General features: G+C 45.3%; 1 protein-coding gene across 1 annotated transcript in view; it reads right to left on the bottom strand.

The window, feature by feature from the left end:
- Window positions 1-13,789: 13,789 nt before the first annotated feature.
- The window catches only part of SYT9 (synaptotagmin 9), a 196,584-nt gene continuing 189,092 nt past the window's right edge, over window positions 13,790-21,281 (bottom strand). The window contains exon 7 of the mRNA XM_032853372.1: window positions 13,790-14,686. Within this exon, the coding sequence (XP_032709263.1) occupies window positions 14,678-14,686 (9 nt within the window). The 3' untranslated portion in view covers window positions 13,790-14,677. The remainder of the gene's footprint in view (window positions 14,687-21,281) is intronic.

The following is a 21,281-nucleotide window of genomic DNA, read 5'->3' as shown; positions in this document are numbered from 1 at the left end:
GACCAAACACAGTGACAGCCTGCTTTTCTCCTCTGTTAAGTGTCTGATCCTTCTGCTTTTCTGGTCCTCCATCCTGAGAGAGGAAACTTGAGCCCTTGACAGTCACCACTATGTCCTCAGTGTGGTTGGATGTAGGTCACTAGTCCCGATCTGTAGGCCCGGTCCTGAGTTGACGGGCCTCGATGACGAGTCAGAACCAGACCTGTCAGTGCCTAGCCCGGTCAGCCCATTGAGGCTGATCTCAGCCAGCTTCCCAGCTCCTCTTGGAAACTTTTGCCACCTTCATCACAGGTGGCCCTTGTGCTACTGTGCCTCTATATGAACGGACTCCTTGGTTTCCAGAACCTCCTCTGCCCCACCATCCTCCAGTTCATAGAGAAGTGCTCACCAACGTGGGGACTCTGCCTTCTTGAGGGAGGATTAACTAGACAGAATACCAGCTGGGATATGAGAATTCAGTATTCAGAACTGACCAAGATGCTTCCTATTTTTTCCTTCTTTCCTTTCTCCCATATTTTCCTCTTTGTATTTTAGTTCCCACTCTGCTCCCCCCACACCAGCTATTTGCCTCAACATCATCCTCAACCTTCCAGCCTTTTGCAAGTAATTGCATTGTTTCCTGCCTGAGTGATCAGAGCAGCCTCTAATTCCCTATGTCTCTTCACATAAAGCATTGGCTGATTCTATGCCAAGAGTAAAGCGCTTTAAAACGTGACCTCAGCCAACCCCTCTTGCTTTGGCTCTTACCCTCCCCCACATCCAACCTCTACAACTGCCGCATCCAAGTGTCTCCAGACTCCCTCTGAAGTTTAACATCACGATCACAGTATCTTCGCTTAGCCTAGAATGTTTCTCCCTTTCGTAACCAGTGACCTCTTATTTATCCCACAAGTCTTCCCACCACCTCACCCGCAACCCTGGCAGAATTAGCCCCTCTCTCATTTGTCTCCATAACGTGTTGAAGACTCAATCTTAGAAATGTGAGGGGAAGGCTCCTCTGGACATTGGTGCTCTCTGATGGAGGGGTGTGGGCTGGCAGCCTCCGGGGCAGCGTTGTGGAAGGAGGATGAGAAGAAATACAGCCCTCTCATGGGCTAACCTTGGTCCATTTGCAAAATTCTTACTTTGAAGTTCTAACCCATAGCACCTCAGAATGTGACTGTATTTGGAGACAAGGCTTTTAAAAAGGTAATTAAGTTAAAACAAGGCCATGAGAGTAGGCCCTAATCTAATCTGACTGATGATCTTAAAATAGGGGCAATCCAGGCACACAGAGACACACCAGAGGTCCGGTGTGCACAGAGGAAGTACCATGTAAGGGCCCAGGAAGAAGCAGACATCTGCAAGCCAAGGAGAGAATTCTCAGAAGAAACTAAACTTGTTGACATCTTGATCTTTGAACTCTGGCCCCTAGTTTTGAGAAATAAATTCTTGCTGTTACGGCAGCTCCAACAAAGTAACATAAGCACATGCTGAGTTGTGGAAAGGGGCAACATGTGACAAAATGGAAAAAAAGATTCCGCAGGGGTCTACAGGATGTTCTTGGCAGGAAGTAAATTGATAAGGAGTATCCTGGCTGAGACACCGATGATTGCCAAGTCCAGGCTTACTGCTTGAGCTCCAAATCCCATTTTCACCTGCCTGCTGGACGTTTGCACTTGGATATTGAATAGATATCTCAAACTTGAGCTGTTTCTATTTCCCTTTCTACTCCAACTTAAACTCCATTCTGCATTATCTCTCTCCCGAAAGAACACTATCTTCTATCTACATATAAATGCAGAAATGTGGGAGTTATTCCAGACTCTTCCTCGCTCTCATTCTTATGTTTAATTAGTCAATCAGCCACCAAGACCTGTTAATTTTGTCACCTAAACATATATCAAAAATTCCCTCTTCTTTTTATTGTTACCTCCTTAGTAGGGCTTTTTTTATTTACTAATTTTTATTCATTTACTTAACAAACATTTGGGGGTGCCTATTATGTTCCAGTCACTGGACTATACACGCACTAAGGATATGATGACCAACACAGCAGACACATGCTTTGGCCACACCGAGGATGTAGTGTAAGAGGGGAGACAATCACACAGATGGACAATTACAATGCATCATTCATTCCCCCACAGGTATTGTCCACTGAGTATACCTCCAGAAATATCTTGCACACAAGTTGGCCTCAGTGTCTGTCTCCTAGGGAATCTAACCATGATCATTTCCTAGCACCATTATTGATAGTCCATACAGAATTTTCATCAATGGCTCAAGTCCGCCAAGTTCTTGTTTCTATATTTTTGTGGAAATAGAGGGAGGGGTCCATTTTGATGGCTAGATTTAACATTGCCTAGAAGACTCCATTCCGACCTCTTCTGGTCTATCATTCACACTGCAGGCAGGATGATGGACACAATTAGCAAATCTCATTATGTCATACTCTGCTTAGGAGCACTGACTATCTGCCAATTCCTCCCCAATCAAGTCTAAATTTCCCAGGCTCAGGAAGGCTGTGCAAGTAAGTTACATCTAAATTAAGATCCTAGCATGACTAAAATTTTGGCAAAGGACTAGGGGTAAGTGTGAGGTACATTCCCAGTGGGGAGGTAGGCACACAGAGAGCTGTTTAGCTCTTACTAGCGAGGCTGCCTCTCAGAACTGACCATGCCTTTTATGGACCCAGTTTTGGCTACTTGGCTTGTCTTTGCCATATGTCTCCCAGTCAGCTCTTAGATCCTTGTTAGGACATACATCTTTGCCTAGACTAATTCCTGAAAGACAGACACATTTGCTCTGGGCTTCTATTTCCTCCAGAACTTGTCCCTTCTCTAAATCATTCTTGTTCCCACCTTGCAGCCAAGTCCCATCAGCTGACAGCCTCTCTGAAAGACACTTGGAATTTTGCGTGGATGATATAAGAACCTCAGCTCCATTAAAGAAGCCCACCTAATGAATTGGTTTTAGCATGGACCTCAAATCTTCTATTATTTTGAAGTCCTCAGTGCTCTCTAGGGCTTCACAAACTGGACAGATGTGAGATGATTTCACATACCTATAAAGACCAAGTTCTCAAAAGTGTCAGATTTATAAGCTACATAGTACTGTGGATGTGATGGGGAGGACTTGGTAAGGACAATCAAACCTCAAAACCTAAGAGGAGGCGTGCTGAATGGAGAAGGGGGGGCCTGAAATACCAAACTGTTTTTTAAAAAAGTCAGTACTTTTCAGTACTAAAGATTCAGTTGTGAGGATCACAGTTGTTTGTAAATGGCAGGTGTGTAGGGGACTTGAAACAGCCTCCTTTCTTTTCTTTTTTTTCTTTTTTTAAGATTTTACTTATTTATGTGAGAGACTGCACACATATGAGCAGGGGGAGGAAGAGGGACAAGCAGGCTCTGTGCACTGAGCGTGGAGCCAGATGAAGCCTCAATCCCAGCGCCCTGAGATCAGGACCTGAGCCAAAACCAAGAGCTGGACACTTAACTAACTGAGCCATCCAGGCGCCTCATACCTCTTTTCTTAATTATTGCTGTTTTCCCCTGGGCAGATTTATTTCCTACTAATTTGCTACTTTCATCTTTTCATACCTTTGGATTACATGGAAAGGAAGGAGGTGGGAGTGAAATTTCATAAGGACTAAATGCAGTTGCAGGGTGGGATTTAAAAAAGAGACATACTAGGGGCATTGGTTAAGTGTCTGACTTTGATTTCAGCTCAGGTCATGAGATCCATCCTTGCATCAGGCTCTGCACTGGGCATGGAGCCTGCTTACGGTTCTCCCTCTTCCTCTGCCCCTCACTCCCTCTCTAAAAAAGAAAGAAAAGAGAGAGAAAGACACATACTATAGAAGGGAATTAAATTTGACATTAAAAAGAGTTTCTGACTGAGAATTCTGGGGTAAGAGGTTATTGAAGTAAGTTGCTATGTTTCTAGTGGATAATGAGATATTTGAGGAATCACTTAAAAATCCTTAGAGATTCATGTTAGAATGTAGGGAGTCAGGACAGAACTCCCTAGAATGCCCCATAAAGATAACAAAAAATGAAGTCATATATAAATCTCCAATCTCCTTGGAATCTCCAATCATTGTCAAATATACCTTTAGTTACCTTCTGTCCCCATACAGCCTTTGCTGTGTCACCAGCCTTGCCATTTGTCAGTGATGGACATCATCTGACATGAGCGAGAAGTTCCCGAGACACCCCTTCACCCCCATTAACCTCTCCTTACCCTCCCCTCCCTCACTTTTGGCCTGACTCTACTCAGAGCACAGTCTTCTTGGTTCTGGTCTTCCAGCCCCAACTCCTCCATGCCTTCCTGGAAATGCCTTCTGGCCAGAATCTGCTTAGGCAGCCTGACAGGGAGAGGCTGGCCCTGCCTTCCTAAGCCCCGGATGAGAGGGTGCCGCCCAGCATTCCTTTGGTGGAACGCTCACAGCCTTCCTTTGCGGCTGTTGCACCCACTGCTGTTTTTTAACGTAAGTATAATTGATATACAATGTCCTATTAGTTTCCGTTGTATATTATAGGGATTTGAATTTTTAAAAAAGATTTTATTTATTTATTTGACAGAGAGAGAGAGAGAGAGAGCGCGTACACAAGCAGGGGAGGGGGGTAGCAGAGGGAGACTGAGAAGCAGGCTCCCCATTGAGCAGGGAGCCCGATGTGGGACTCGATCCCAGGACCCTGGGATCATGACCTGAGCCAAGGACAGGTGCTTAACCGACTGACCCACCCAGGCACCCCTGGACTTGATATTTTTATACACTAGGAAGTGATCCCCATGATAACTCTGCTCACCATGTGTCACCATGCAGAGTTATTATAATATTACTGATTATAGTCCCTATGCTTTACGTTACATCCCCGTGATTTATTTAAACCATATGCACCAGAGTTCCTAGGACTTCCAAAACCTCTCTTGGTGATCATTCTGGTTTGGCTTTTGATACGCACCTATGAACAGATTCTCACTGGAGGCTGAATGTCTGCTCCTCCCCGGCACAAGGCAAGTGCCTGGTCAAACTGGTTGGGGTCAGGTCGCCTATCTGGAGTTCCTGTTCTTTGAGCACCTGGTAACCACATCTCTGTCCAGAGTCCTGAAGACTTACCCACATTCCCTTAGCTTGGGAGTGGGGGATGGGTGGACTGCAGGAAGGGGACAGATCAGTGAGCACCAGTGATGGGGAGGGGACGTGGTTAGTGCCTTCTGGTGCTGTGAGAACTGTGGATGCAGCTCTAGAAGACTTGCTGGCCGGGAAATTATGTCATGTTGCGTGATGGTCACCTGCACAGGACTCCTTACTAAGCAGGCCCCGGGGCCAGGGCTGGTCGGCATGTGTGGGAAAGCTGGGTCTCACCCAGGCTCCGTGTTTCCTCCAGCATAGGACTTACCCTTGGTCTCTGAGGCACAGGTATCAGTGCCTCGGGACCCATGAACATTCAGCCCACTGGAGCCAGAGCCCCAAGACCCAACACCGAGGGATTACATCTTGTCACCACCAAGTACCTGCTTGGCTGGTCTCAGTTCAGTGTTCCAGGAGCAAACAGTGAGTCAGTTTTGGGCAAAATATTTGTTTGAGGCTTTAGCCACTAGAGGGCAGACACTTTTTAGGCAGTTACCGGACTATGGCTAAGACGTTAGTCCTTTTCCTTTTTATATTTGAATGGGAACATACTCCATCTACAAAAAGTGCCCGTAAGCTTTCTCTCTTTTCTTCCTCCTCGCCGCCTCCCCCCAGTACATTTTATAGATATTCTCAATCAGATTGACTGAATCAATAGAAGGGACTGAGTAGTTTCATATTAAAAAACGTTCTTACAGTCAATATCGCCTCAGGCCCTAGAAATCCACATCTCAGGCCAGTCCCAGGTACGCTCGGTGGGTGGGTCATGTTAGCTTGTGTGACCTGAGGTTTGGAGAAGGGAGTTTCCTGTTCATGGTGCCCCCCCCCCCACCTCTATCTTGATGTATCAGGAGCACAGGGCTCAGCCACAGGGGCTGTGGACAAATGCAGGAGTTTCCTGGGGTAAAGATCTTTATCACAGCCTGAGGCGAGGGATTATAATCGGTTGCTGGAAGAAGTAGGCCGGGGAAAGAGGCGCTCTGCATTCTCCCTCTTTCTTGCCCCTGAGAGAGAACCAACGGATCCAGACTGTCTTTCCTTCTTCCTCTAACATTTGTTTCTTCATCAAGAAGCCCCTTCCTCTGGGGAGCGCTTAGCTGCTGCCCTCTTCCTCCCTCCGACTTACACACAGGACTCTAATGAGTTCTTTGGAGTATACTGAGAGACGCTGTAAAGGTATTGGATCCAAAATGGAATTTCCTCTGCTTGGAGGGCCAGTCCATCTGTTAGGACCCGCGCTAGACATCACTGATCATTAGAAGGGATTTAGGTAATTCTTGAAATCAAATTCCTTTCACATCATTGTCATAAATGAAGACCCAGTGAGAAACTATGGGAGGGGTGGGGAGAGAGCCCATGGACTCTGGAAAGCAGAGAAAACCCTCCCCCAGAGCCAGTGTGCCCTTGGGTTTCTGGGCAATAGGCGTCTAGGAGAGCACAGGCTCTACCCCGCTACACAGGTATGCAGACCACAGGTGGAAGATCACAGAACACACTGGTCCAAAACTTCCTCACATGAGAAGCTGAGAGCCACAGATGAGACCTCAGCTTCAGAGGCAGGGGTGAAGCCCAAGACCGGGGCTCCCAGACATCATGTTACCTCTTGGTCCTTGCTCAGTGCTCCTGATCCTTGAACAACAGTTGACCTTGAACACCATGGGTTTGAACTGGGTGGGTCCACTTATACATGGGCTTTTTACATTGCCGTATGGTAATGTGTTTTCTCGTCCTTATGATTTTCCTGATAACATTTTCTTTTCCCTGGTTTACTTCATTGTATATAGTATACATACATACATATATACATATATATATATGCATATATATATATACACACACATACACAAGTATATAATACATATAGCATTCAAAATAAATTTATCAACTATTTATGCTATGGGGTAAGGCTTGTGGTCAACAGTAGGCAACAAGAAGTTAAATTTGGGGGAGCCAAAAGTTAGATGTGCATTTCGACTATGTGGGGGTGTCAGTATCCTTACCCCTGCATTGTGCAAGGGTCCATGGTACTATGCATGAATGGCGATCTTTTCCCCCAAACGGTAGCCTTGACAAATCCTACATGTGATGCTAGAGCTCTGACACGATCCTTTCTTGAACCCATATATCGTGGCCCTTGGGAGGTGGTGTTATCCACAGTGATGCTTTTCCTGGCTGAAGATTGGCTTACTGAGGTGAGTGTCATGGAGACACTTGCATAAAATGAGAGCAGAGAGCTGCTGTGACCAAGGGTCAGGGGTATCAAAGGAGATAAGAGGCTTTTGAGAGAGAACTGTGCTACTTATGCTAGGTGGGCAAGTGCACTTATGAAGTCTTGCCTTAGCTTTGGTATTTCCATGCAATTTCTCAAAGACCTAGAGAGCTCCTTGCTGCAGAGATGTCAAGGTCAAGTCTCCCAGCTCTGCATGGGGCCATGTTCTCCTCAATCATTTTCTTCTGCCTGGGAGGGGCAGGAAGCTCTGCAGCAGCCTTTCCTGAATGCTCCTGCACAATAACTGTATTTGTGCTGGTGTGTGCGCATTCATGTGCAGTGGGGATCCTGTGCACCACAAAGTAAAAATCAGTGAGAGGCTGGGTGAAGACAAAAAGTTCCATGTCACATTTCTGTTGTGTGCTTGAACTCTTTGAGAATTGCCAAAGTCCTCTTAAGCCCAGAGAGTAGGAGCCAAGAATACCAGCCAGGGCACTACTCTTCCTCTCCCAGGTATGTCTAATCTGGTTGGAGCAGGGACTGACAAGGGTCTAGGCAGGAATCCTTGAGGACCGGGAGTGTAATAGGAAGGTGAAGCTTGGGGGTTAGAGTTCATCAGTGACGGGGTAGATCCTCAGTCCCCCTACAGGGCAGGGCCGTCTCCAACCAGCACAGCACTGGGAGGTAACCAATTTGAGATCCTTCTGCATCTTATAAGGCCAGCGGCTCCCTACCACTGCTGTCCACCAGCACAAGGCAAATGTTTCATAGTTAGAACCAAAGCGGTGAGATCATGCACTAGAATAGTTTCAAGTGGCAGGTAAAAGTTTAGTTAACCTTTCTTCCTGGTCCTTAACCCTCATATCATTATAACCTCAAGCCTGAAATCTGCCTTTCCCAAACTAGTGATTTTACATTCCCTGGAGCAAAGAAAGTCATTGAGTTCTTCCCTCATTTATAAAAGGCTTTCATCCACGAGGACCCACCCTCCTCATGGAAACATGAGGAGACAAAGACTGCTCTGAGGTTTTCTTGAGCCTGCCCCAGCAGACTCTTGCTTCTTCCGAACTAGAAAGGGCCCAAGACGGGCAGTGGGTCCCACTGAGGCTTCACACACAGGAACAGTCCTTAAGAAGACACCCACCGCAGCTGCTTCTCCTTGGGCAGGGAAACGACATAGTAGAGCTGTTCAGCCAAATGTCAGTATCTGACCTACCAGATCTAGTAAGTGCTTGAATGATTTACCCAAGTTTTCTGGTTTTGTGGGACTCTGTAAAGTCACGGATACACCCCTTGGATTACTTTTAAGTCCATTGCTTACATTGTTTGAAATCCCATCTTTATTCTCCTTAAAAATCCAAGATCCACAAACTTTAAAATGCAGAAAAAAATTAAGAATGCTGCACTTGGGCTGGCTGTAGATGTGTGTCCCCACTCCCCTGCACACATGCACACACACACACACACACACACACACACTCACAAACACAGTGTTGTCCTTGTTACTCTGTTCAGTGACATGGTACACTCTTCCGTGCTTTGCATTTTGGGGGACAAAAGGGCCACCTGTCTGATTGGAGAGAATCAAAACCAAGTGGCAGTGGCTGCCCAGATGGCCTTACCCCGCCCCAGAAGCCCCAGAGGTTTTGTGGAAGCTGCTGAGTGGACCGCTGCCGCAAGCCTGAGGCTCACCGGGCGCGGGCTTCCGCAGCAGGTGATAAGAGCCCAGTTTGGGGCCGCAGGTCAGGCAGGCAGCCACCTCTCGCCAACCTGGCAAGACCAGCGGCACCTCAACGAAAGCACTGGAAGGCAAAGTTTACAGGTCTTCTGGTTCATTCTACTCAAACAAATACAGTTTTTTTCAAAACCTACCAGGGCTATTCAACATAGGGTTTTACTTAACTTCACAGAGAGCAAGATAAAGCCATACCTACTTTGGAAAAATATTTACTTTGGTCGAAGTACTTTCAACCCCTGAGTTCTAATTTGAAAAGTAGCATAGAGCAGCTTCTCCTCCTGTCTAATAAGGAGAAGCCAGGACATACCGATTCTCTCCTTGGGGCTTGGCCCAGGCCTACTTGCATCTTATTCTCAGTAAGACTTTTGTATTTGCTCTTTGCATCCAGATAACACGGATCGTAGCTGGAAGATACGACCCATAATGTTGGCTATAATGCAGATTTGTTGCTTGGTCCAGAAAGGTCATGAATGTCGCTGGAGCCAGCGGGCCTAGCGAGTCCTTAGCAGAGCTCCACTGTGAGCTGGGAGACATACAGACGGGGCGGGTGCACCGGTTTCCCTTTAAGAAATGCAGTTGACATCATTGCTTTTCTTCACTGGGTTCTCCTCTTGCTCGCACTTTCCAGCACACTTTTATCGTAATGATTGTTGGAAACTTTTTTAAAATTTATTTATTTATTTATTTGACAGAGAGAAACACAGAGAGGGAACACAAGCTGAGGGAGTGGGAGAGGGAGAAGCAGGCCTCCTGCTGAGCAGGGAGCCTGACGCAGGCCACAGTCCCAGGACTCCGGGATCACCACCCGAGCCAAAAGCAGACATCCAATGATTGAGACACTCAGGTGCCCAGAAAATTTATTTTACATTTAAAATCTTTAATTCAGTTCTAAAAGCTTCTGAGGGGGAAATATATTTTCAAAATCATTACTTTTTTGAAATGAAGATTAAAAAACTTGTTTCTGGGGCACCTGGGTAGCTCAGCTGGTGAAGCGGCTGCCTTCGGCTCAGGCCCTGATCCCGGGCTCCTGGGATGCAGTCTGGCATTGGGCTCCCCGCTCAGCAGGAAGCCTGCTTCTCCCTCTCCCTCTGCCCTCCCTTCCCCACTCCTGTTCTTGCTCTGTCTCTCAAATAAACAAATAACATGTTAAAAAAAAAAAAGCCCATTTGCTTCTGGAAGGTTTGTTTACCAGTTTCCATAAAGTTCATCTGTGGGGGCACCTGGATTGCCTCAGTGGGTTAAGCCTCTGCCTTCAGCTCAGGTCATGATCTCAGGGTCCTGGGATCGAGCCCCACATTGGGCTCTCTGCTCAACAGGGAGCCTGCTTCCCCCTCTCTCTCTGCCTACTTGTGATCTCTCTCTGTCAAATAAATAAATAAATAAAATCTTAAAAAAAAAAAAAGCTCACCTGTGAAGCCCTGAACATAAGTACTTTCAGGTACTTATTATTCTCTCACAGCTTTGAGTTTGGTAAATTAGGGAAATTGCCTTTCTTTGATAAATTCAAATCTGGATACTGCAGCCATGCAAAGGGAATTTTATCTAAATTGTGCTAAAATCAGTGTCTTGAGATAATGTTCACTTAATAGGAAAAACTATTAGCATTACTCTATCAGATGCTGCTTTGGAAATAGCTTTAGTGCAATTGATAATTACTGGATTATGAGCTATAATAAATTTAGTATTGAGCCAAGAAGATAGTAATTTTTTCCCCTACCTTTGCTGTTTGAAATAACAGTTGAATTTTCAAAAAGTAAAGAAAAAGCAAGATCATGTGTTATAAACTGTAAGATGCAGTGGTATTCATAAATAACCTTCTTATTGATAAATACACTTTTTTAACAGTCCAGCAATGCTCATCCAGCCTGCACAAAGAAATCCGTCCTCTGACGGAGTCTGGCAATGATGTAAGGGGACAGCCTTTGTGGCCTGTGTCCCTTTGGCTTAGAGATGAAAGGAGAGGAAAGCAATCCAACTTAAGCTTTTGAGCTTTGCGTAGAATGATGATAATATTTTTCCTCCAAAGTGTCTTGTGACATTGCAAGTTCTGTATCAGTGAGAACCAGCTGCTTCTCTTCAGATTTTGCTCTATTTTAGTGCCCCTGGATAGCCCTGTCCCCTCTGCCCCTTGTTACTGCCCCACTCACTGCACCCTTGTGCATGTTAAGGATCACATGTGGTTTTAAAGTGACAGCTATCCAGGAAGCCCTCTGATTCTGTGTCATCTCCCCCTCCACCCCCATTCCTGCTATTTCCAAAGCAGCCCTAGTGAGCCACACCTGCTCATATTCCATTCTTGTATAATCCCTTCCCCCAAATCTAGGCTGGCCCGATGTGATGACTTGTTCTTGACTTGCATTGTGTGGCAGGGACGACTCTGTGTTACTTGGAAGGTTACTGAGGAGAACCATCCAGCATCTACGGGGACCACTTGCAATGTGAGCTCTGGGGGAAGCCAGTGCTATGCAAACAGTCTGATCGCTTGGGACCACCATGTTATGAGGAAGCCCAAGCTAATCCCGTGGACAGAGATGCCCAACCAGCAACCAGCTGTTCCAGTCATCCCGGAGAAAGAGCCGGACATGTGAGTGATGGATCCATCTGGAATATTCCACCCTGTCAGGCATTCAGATGAAGCCTGAGCTGCCATCTGAGAGCAGCCATGAGACTCCAGGAGAGAGCAACCACCCACACCCAGCCAACCTACATACCCATGAAGGATAGTAACTTTCCCTCTGAATCAGTAAGCTTTGTTACACTTTGTTACATGGCAACAGATCACTGCAGGACGCCCGGGTACAGGACAGGATGGCCCTGAAGGGAGCTTTCTGTGTCTCTCTCTGGTCAGTCTCCTCAGCTGAAGTGTGAGAACATGCAAGACTTTCTTCTTTTCACGTGACATTTAGTTCTACGGATGGTCCTGAGGACCAAGTCATTCCATTCAGGGTCATGATTGTTGGAGGATTTTGAAAACTCTAGAAACCATGCTCTAGAAAACACTCGGACCCCTCCCTTATTCCTCCTCTGGATGTGCGACAGTGTACCTCCTGGACATCAGATCACCCACTGGATGTGCCCAGTGCAGGGCTACGGAGCCTGCTGGGTGTGCCCAGGGCAGGGCTGGGGAGGAACTTTGGCAGCTACATGCATCCAAGGCAGATCAACTTAAAGACAGAGGCAGTGTGAGAAAGGGGCTGAGAATCAGGGCGGGTTGGGTGGGGTCCACACCCTTGGCCTCTCTCATCTCTTGGCACCAGCTCTCCCCAAGGTCTTTTCCTAAGATCTGACCCTCTCATTGCCATTTTCATTTTTTCAAGGTATGTTAATTTCCATCTCCATCCTGAGAAAGATGTTGAAGAACCCCCTCCCCCCCAAGTTCAATGAGACAAGATTGGAATGTTTCAAAAGGAACATTTACTAGGAAACTAAAGGGAAACCAAACAGAATGCAAGAGAACAGAGGCAGATTTGCAGATGGGCTCAGGGAGTTCAAATTCAAAAACAGCCTTTGGCCACAGCTGGACTGGCTAGGCAAAGCTTTCTAGACACAAAGCCACCTGCCTGCCATGTAAACAGGCTTCTTTGCCTGCTGCCCCTACAAAGCCACCTTCCGTTTTGTACCAACAAGCCAGTAACATGCTCAGTAGTATCCAGGGCTGCTAGCTCTCTGGGCAGGAAGATCTTTGGGGGGGTGGGTGGGGGGAACAATAGGCACAGCTGCCCCGGGACCTCCTACCCAGGCTCTCAGTACCAAGGACATGTCAAAGTTTATTGGAATGGCTGCCTGATATCTCTCGGGGCCAGTCTGGTTTCTCGGGGACCATTCTTCTGGGTTCATCTGCCTGGCTCTAGAGACAGTATTTCTACTGGCTGTCCTGCTGGCACAAGTCCGTCACGCTTTGGTTCGAAGGTGCAGGATGTGTGATGGGGAGGAAGAGGCAGGGTAGAACTCTGGGCAAGGAAAGATGAGTTCTTTTCATATGGTCAGATGTAGGCAGAACCTTGGCTTCTCTTTGGATACCAGTGGTAGAAAGCCAATCAGAGATGAAAATGCACTAGGCAGGCTGGGGAACGCGGGAAGCTGGAGTGTGGTTAACACTGCCTCACACAACCAAAGGCCCCTTTCCTTTTTAGATGTGAGATCAGTGTCGAGTGTCTTTCACCAGGCAGCTGTGGCACTAAGAACTTTCTGAAGACAGGCAATGATCCTGCTTCCACCCAGGTAGTCCCACAATGAAATGTTAATTCAAATGAAGACAATGAGCTTCCTAGGTTGTTATCTTGGAGAAGTGGTGCAATGTGTGGTTGGGGTACCTTGCACCCATAATGGGAGAGAGAGGACCACTAGGTCACAGCCACCCCTCTTCCCCTGCCCCAAGGTACGCTAAGGCCTTTGGTTTCATTTGTATGGAGGCAGAAGCAATGAGGATGAGGAGCAGAGCTGGCAGTGGGCTGGCTGATGTGGTCACAGAGGAAGCTGAGTAATGAATGAGATACCCGGGGAGAGCCCTTGACCTTCACTCTTGTAGGTATTTCCGTTCCCCAAGTGCTGTGAAAGTGATATGTGTCTGGAGGTGAAAGGAAGCCTATCTTGGCTGCCCAGGGCTAATGCCTCCGGGCTGCTGCATATGGAAATACCCCAGAGAGCACAGAGGCCAAGAAGGCCCAAAAGCTGTGCCTTCCTCAGGGGGAGGGTTGTGTTACCTCTCCGTCAACTTATACAACAGTACACCTGTTCCTGCGGCTGTTCCCCCCAAGGACAACCATGCCCGGGAAAGGTATTCCAGAACGCTTATGCCCTTGAGTCACGGGCCTCTCTAACAGAGACAGCAGGTAACTTTCATTTTAACGTTGACAGCAGTTGCTGGGAAGTGGCTGCTGACCATCTAGAAAACACTGCCCGGGATTCTGACTCCTCAGAATGTGGGTTTAGCACAAGAGAGGATTACGGTCAACTGGTACTCTCTGCCATGTGCATGGGAGGGGGCAGTGAACTTGCTGTGAATCAGCCCTCCTTGCACTAGATTTTTTCCGGGGGAACAGCCTGCTTCTCCTCTTACTCTCCTGGGGCTATTCCTTGCAAAGCTGGAGCACTTCTTGGGGTAAAATTATTTTCTGAAGACAGTTACTAGCTCAAATGTAGTCCAGGGTGAATTAGATCTGCTGCCTGTTTAGCACCTGGATATATGTTTACATATTCGGTCCTTCCAGGGCATTCAAGCAAATGACATCGTGTCAGACTGACGCTGCCAGGGCGGTGCTGTGACCCCATCACCAAGGGCCTCATGTTAGTCACTAAGAGTCCTAGCGCTCTAGGGTACTCTTAGTTTTCCCACTACATCACGTGGTTTCTTCCGTAGTCCAACCTTGGTTCTTGGCCATGACAGTCATGCTCCCCCTGTAGCACACCACCTTAGGCCACTGGAAGATGGCCAGACCATTCACATTCACCAAACCTAATCCAGAAAGAGGGCCAGTTATTGCTGTGGTTACAGCTCAGCATTTGGTCACTGGAGTCGTCTGGGTGTTGTTGGATGGGAAAAGTTACTTAAGATCTTTGTAAGGTGGGTGTCCCACTGTGTCCTTGGCGCAAAGAATCCTCTTACCAATAGTCATCGTTTCTGTAGGAAGAAGAAACAAAAAGAATGCTTTGGTTTTCATCCATATATATATTTTTATTTTTTAAATTGAAGTATAATTAACATATAGGGTTATATTACTTTTAGGTGTACAACATATTGATTCACAATTCTATGCGTTACTCCATGCTCACCAGGATGCATTATTTTACTATTATGGACTATATTCCTTTTGCTGTACTTTTCATCTCCATGACTTCTTTATTTTATAGCTGGAAGTTTGTATCTCATAGTCCCCTTTATCTGTTTCACCCATTTCCCTACTACCTTCCCCTCTGGCAACCACCAATTTGTCCTCTGTATTTAAGAGTCTTTTTTTCACTTGTTTATTCATGTGTTCTGTTTTTTAAGATTCCATATATAAGTAAAATCATATGGTATTTGTTTTTCTATGTCTAACTTAATTTCACTTTGCTTTGCTTTCTAGGTCCTCCACATTGTCATAAGTGGCAAGCTCTGACTCTTTTTGATGGCTGAATAGTATTCTAGTGTGTGTGAGTGTGTGTTTGTGTGTGTGTGTGTGTGTGTGTGTGTGTACAAACTTGAGCTGTTTCCATACTTGAGCTGCTTCCATATCTTGGCTATTGTAAATAATGCTGCAATAAGCATAGGGAGGCATATATCTTTTCAAATTAGTGTTTTCATTTTTCTTTAGAATTCTGGAATTTTCTTTGGAGTTTAGTGAAATTACTGAATCATATGGTATTTCTATCTTTAATTTTTTGAGGAACCAGCCTACTGTTTTTCAGAGTGGCTGCACCAGCTTGCATTCCCACCAACAGTGCACGAGGCTCCCTTTTCCTCCACGTCCTCACCAACACTTGTTATTCCTTGTGTTTTTGATTCTAGCCATTCTGACAGGCATCAAGTGTTATTTCCTTATGGTTTTGTTGGGATTTTCCTCATGATGAGTGATGTTGAGCATCCCTTCATGTGCCTGTTGGGCAGCTGTATGTCTTCTTTGGAAAAATGCCTATTCAGGTCCTCTGCTCACTTTGTAATAGGATTATTTGCAGGGGTTTTTTGGTGCTGAGTTATAGAAGTTCTCTCCATATTTTGTATATTAACCTATTTTTGGACATATCATTTGTAAATATCTTCTGCCACTCCGTAGGTTGCCTTTTGTTTTGTTGATGGTTCGAAAACTTTTTACTTTGGTGTAGTTTCAATGTTTATTTTTGCTTTTATTTCCCTTGCCTGAGGAGACAAATCTAGAAAAATGTTGCTAAAGCCAATGTCAAAGAAATTACTGCCTATGTTTTCATCTCAAAGTTTTATGGTTTCAGGTCTCACATTTAGGTCTTTAATCCATTTTGAATTTATTTTGGTGTATGATGTAAGAAAGTGGTCCAGGTTCACTCTTTTGCATGTAGCTGTCCAGTTTTCCCAGCATTCATTTACTGAAGTGACTGTCCTTTTGCCCATTGTCTATTCTTGCCTCCTTTGTCATAGATTAAGTGACCATATGAGCATGGGTTTATTTCTGGGCTTTCTATTCTGTTCCATTGAACCATGTGTCTATTTTTGTGTCAGTACCATACCATTTGGGGCTTGGAGAGAACATACGTCCACATAATAAAGGCCATATCTGACACACTCAGAGCTAACGTGATACTCAGTGGTGAAAACCAGAGAGCTTTTCCTTTTAGATCAGAAAGAAGAATGTCCACTCTCCCACTTTAACTGAACATAATAAGAAAGTCCTAGCTGTAGCAATCAGACAAAAAAGATATAAAAGGGGGCCCCTGGGTGGCTCAGTCAGCTTATTGTCTACCTTCAGCTCGGGTCATGATCCCAGGGTCCCGGGATCCAGCCCCACATCGAGCTCTGTGCCCAGCAGGGAGCCTACTTCTCCCTCTTCCACTCCCCCTGCTTGTGCTCTCTCTCTCTCTAATAAATAAATAAATAAAATCTTAAAAAAAAAGATATAAAAGGAATCCAAATTTGTAAGAAAGAAGTAAAACTTTCACTATTTGCAGATGACAGATCATATACAGAAAACCCAAAAACTCCACCAAAGAAACTATTAGAACTGATACATGATTTCAGTCATGTTGTAAGATACAAAATTAATATACACAAATCTGCTGCATTTCTATACACTAATAACAAAGTAGCAGAAAGGGAAATTAGGAAACACTCCCCTTACAATTACGCCAAAAAGAATAAAAGATCCAGCAATGAACATGACCAAGGAAGTCAAAACCTGCACTCTGAAAACGAAAGCACTGATGAAAGAAACTGAAGACAACACAAACAAATGGAAAGATATCCCAGTGCTCGTGGGCTGGAAGAATTAATATTGTTAAAATGTCCATACCATCCAAAGCCATCTACAGATTCAGTGCAATCCCGATCAAAATGCCAGTAACATTTTTCACAGAATTAGAACGAGTCATATTAAAGTGTGTGGGAAACCACAGAAGACCCCAAATAGCTAAAGCATCTTGAAAAAGAAGAACAAAGCTGGAGGCATCAGAATTTCAGGTTTCAAGATATACTGTAAAGCTGTAGTAATCATGCATATATTTTCAATGTGTAAGCTAACAAGTGCCAGCCACTGTGATAGATGCTGGGGACACAGTGTCCCCGAGATGCTGGAGATGCCACGTGTAAGACACATACCCCCACTTTTTTCAACGGGCTTACCGGGGGAGAAGTTACAAGGTGAGAAGCTGAGTAACAGAGGCGTGCAGAGAACGCGCAGGAGCAAAGAAGGAAGAGAGTTTGAGGAGGTCCATAGAGAGGACTCTGAAAGGTAAGTCAAGCTGGGCCACTTAGGCTGAAGGGGAGTCCATCAGGAGAGAAGAAGGGAAGGCCATTTGGGGTAGAGGAAAGAGCCTGCACAAAGGTACAAAGGCAGGCGAGGTGTATGGCTCACTAGAGGAACAGGCAGGCTTGGGGATGAGGAGTAGAGGGGGAGGACACAAGGTTGGGGAGCGGAGAGGGGGTATCTGTGGGGCGCAACCCCCATTCCTGGTTTCTAAGCTGTGAGGATGGGCTCTTCCAGTGGAGCCCAGCATTAGAGCAGCTGGATCTCTCCTGTTTCACACTCAGTGCAGCAACCATTTAATTTCAACTCAGGGCACGTTCCAGTACAGACTAAGGGTATTAATGCTGCCAGCCCAGAGAGAAAACCAGAGTCACTGCCAAGGACACAGCAATAACCAAATAGATATATATTAACCATGGAAAAGCTACAAACATTTTGGAACTGGAATATGTGGACTGCATTTCATGGATCAAATGCTCGCACATGAGGCTGCAACTTAGAGTGAGTAACGAAAGCCAGAGCGGACACTGCAGATTGACAGCCATACCTGACTATACTCCTCGACTCAGAAGTATGCCCCTGGCTGTTGGAAGGGGAATGTTCGAGTCTAGAAGGAAAATGTGAATGGATATTTGTCTTCTATTGGGATTCGAAATGACATTCCCAGGCCAGCTAATGTTCTGGAGCACCCTCGGAATGGCCCTCCTTCCCAGCCACCCACCCACATCTGGCAGGATCTTCCCAGAGCCCCTTCTCTCAGTGGTGAGACCCCTATCTGCAGGCCCAGCTTGTCAGTCCCTCAGTCCTTCTTGTCTGGGAAGGCAAAATGTCCACAGGCTTAGCCCCACCAAAGAGTTTGTTGTGCTGCTATTATTCCTTCAGTGTCTGAGTTCCTATCATGTGCCAGGCAGCAGGATATGAACTTTACAAATCCTTAAAAGGGCCTCACAGAGAACCTATGAGGTTTTTTACTGGAGGACACAAAGATACAGGAAGATTAATTTGCCCAAAGTCACACTGTTACTAAGTGTCAGAGCTGGGATTTGAACTCAAGACTTCTAACTTCAAAGTCTATGCTTCAGAAATTACATCAATTCTAAATTCAGTCTGTAAGTCCCGTCTGTACATTTGAGCTTCTGCCTTGGTTTTCTAGGTACTCTGAATCAGATGAAACAACATTAAGCAACGCTATTCTGAGCCAGTAACATGCAGCAAGTGCCACAGCCCTCTTATGGCTTACAACTTAATTATTCTGTTTCTCCGGATTGCACCAGCTAGTGACCTGCATATGTACCTAATTTGCACCCTCAGTTCTACACACGATGTCAGTCTTCCCTGTTCTAACCTTAGTTTCTTCTTTCCATTTGAGCAGATCCTTCCCACTGCTTTGGGTAGGGCTTTCCCCAAATTCCCAGCCTTAGGAGACCACCTCTGAACCTGATGTGTTCTGGCCTTATCTGAAGCCTGCTTAGATGGCTGGGCTGTTACTCTAGCCAATGTTTTACCAGTCTCCATACCCAGGGCTACCATTAGCAGAGACCATGCTGCCAGGGGCCAAATTATAGTATAGCTCGGATTTGACCTCCATAGCTAGGTTTTGCTCACCTGGTGAGTTTCCTTGTACATGCAGTTAGCTGGAATCAAACTCAGTTCCTGGGAATGGTGTGGAGGGGCCTCTTCTCTTTTTCTTCAGCTGGGTCTCCCTCTTCTTTAGCTGGGTTTATTTTCTGGGCTCTGATCCTGGCTGGTCCCAGTATCCTTTGTGTTCCTACTCTAGACAGTGACACCAGGACTCTAGAATATTTTTGCCAGCCCACAAGAGGATAAGACAAAGGAGTTTCAAGGTCTGGTGGAAGGGTAGGGTCATCTCTATCAGGGGTCTTGCAAGAGAAGCTTCTTGGAAATGAACTTCTCCTAGGGCATGTCAGATATACAATTCAGGTGTGAAAAAAAGTAGTTGTTACAGGAGATGGGCAATTTTGAGTGTGGCATGGGTGAAGTATGCTGGGGCCCAACCCCTTCTGTCTGACTTCTGCTGGGGGAAATACTGGAAAAACCCAAACAAAACAAACAAACAAACAAACAAATAAAAATAAGCAAATTATAACACCTTTCCAAACTCTTATAACTGAATGGGCTGTTTCTCAGCCAAGATTCCTATAAACTGAGGTATAAGGAAAGATTTTCTAGAGTTCAGAAGAGCACTGACCCAGTAGGGTTTTGGTGGGGAGATGGGGTGGTTACAGACTGTGGCCCCAGCGCCAGGGAGAGCAATGGTGGTGCCAACTGGTGGCCAGAAGCCTGGCCTAGCTGGTTCCAGGGCTGGCACCACACCCATCTCAGGGGGCAGAAGCAGCAGCGTCCTTGTTATCTGACCTCCCAGGCTGCGCCAGGGGTTTGGAAGGCATCAGGACCTTCAATGGCATCAATAGGAAATAGTGGTTACAATCTTATCAGAACAGAGGGACACTGAAGTGAATTCAATTGTCCTGAGACATACAGATCCCGTTTGAATTGAATTGAAACCAAAGATGAGAACAGTTTCAATGAAAACTGTAATGTGAAGTGACATTTCGATCACAAAAATGACAGGTGATGTGAGACAGGCCAATGAAACTGACCCCAAATTAAGAACATGAAAAGATTGGGTAGATCATTAGATAATATCTTCCTGTGAATTTGAAAATGGGTTTTGATTACAGGAAGTATCTAAGGGCTTTGAACTAGGAAGCTTGTCAGAAATTGAAGTGACTCATTACATGATTCAATCTTATATGGGCTCATTATTGTTACACTCATATTTTCAATTTTTATTTAAAAACCATAAAAAGTCTCATGATTTTGTTGACTATTACTTAACCCAGCTTTGCAAAATATATTAGGAATCCTCATGCCCACCCCAAATGACTGAGCCACCCAGGTGTCCCAGGAACTCTCCATACTTCCTACTCAGTTTTTCTGTATGAACCTAAAACTGCTTAAAAAAAAATAAAATTTATTTAAAAAATAAGGAGTTAACAGTGCTTGAAAATTATTCTGTTTAACACCTACTGTGTTGGATGTTTGTAGTGTTGGACATAATCACACTTTAAATTTGTGGCTTCAGTTTGAAATGTTTAGGAAATTTAGCCAATCGATTCCTGAAACAGTGCTTAAATATTAGGAGAATTTTCTTTGCTAGATTATGAAGTTTTTTTCTTTAATTTAGAACATTTAAGAGAATTTGATTAAGTGTGAAATTAGTGTTTAGCAGTTTAGGGAAATATAATCTGCCCAGTTAATGAGCTAATTGAGAATTAAACAAAGAACAAGTGAAAATGAGTGTTTTAATTTCAAAACAAAATGATGGGATTTATCAATCACTGTAATAGTTAATATTACATAGCACTTGGTATGAATTATATAAGACTATTACATCTATTAATTCACTTGTTCCTCACCACAGTTCTCTGAGGTGGTTATACTATTATTATCCCCATTTTACAGATGAGGAAATCAAGGTACAGAAATGTAAAATGACTGCTTTATTGAGTGCTATGGAATGAAGTTTGTACCCCACAAAATTCATATGTTGAAGCCCTAACCTCTAATGTGATGGTGTTTGCAGATGGCACGTTTGCGGGGTAACCAGGGTGAGATGAGGTCCTGAGAGTAGGGCTCTCACGAAGGGCTTTGAGCCCTTAGAGGAGACATCAGAGAGCTGGTGCTTGCTGTCTTTCCACCCGCCATGGGAGCACATAGGGAGAAAGCAGCCATCTGCAAGTCAGGGAAAGAGTTCTCACCAGAACCCAACCATGCCAGTAC

Source organism: Lontra canadensis, unplaced genomic scaffold, assembly GCF_010015895.1.
Source record: "Lontra canadensis isolate GAN:19392208 unplaced genomic scaffold, GSC_riverotter_1.0 scaffold7, whole genome shotgun sequence".
NCBI classification, from domain to species: domain Eukaryota; kingdom Metazoa; phylum Chordata; class Mammalia; order Carnivora; family Mustelidae; genus Lontra; species Lontra canadensis.
Note: the sequence above shows the minus strand (reverse complement) of the source record. Positions and strands in the feature narration are given on the sequence as shown.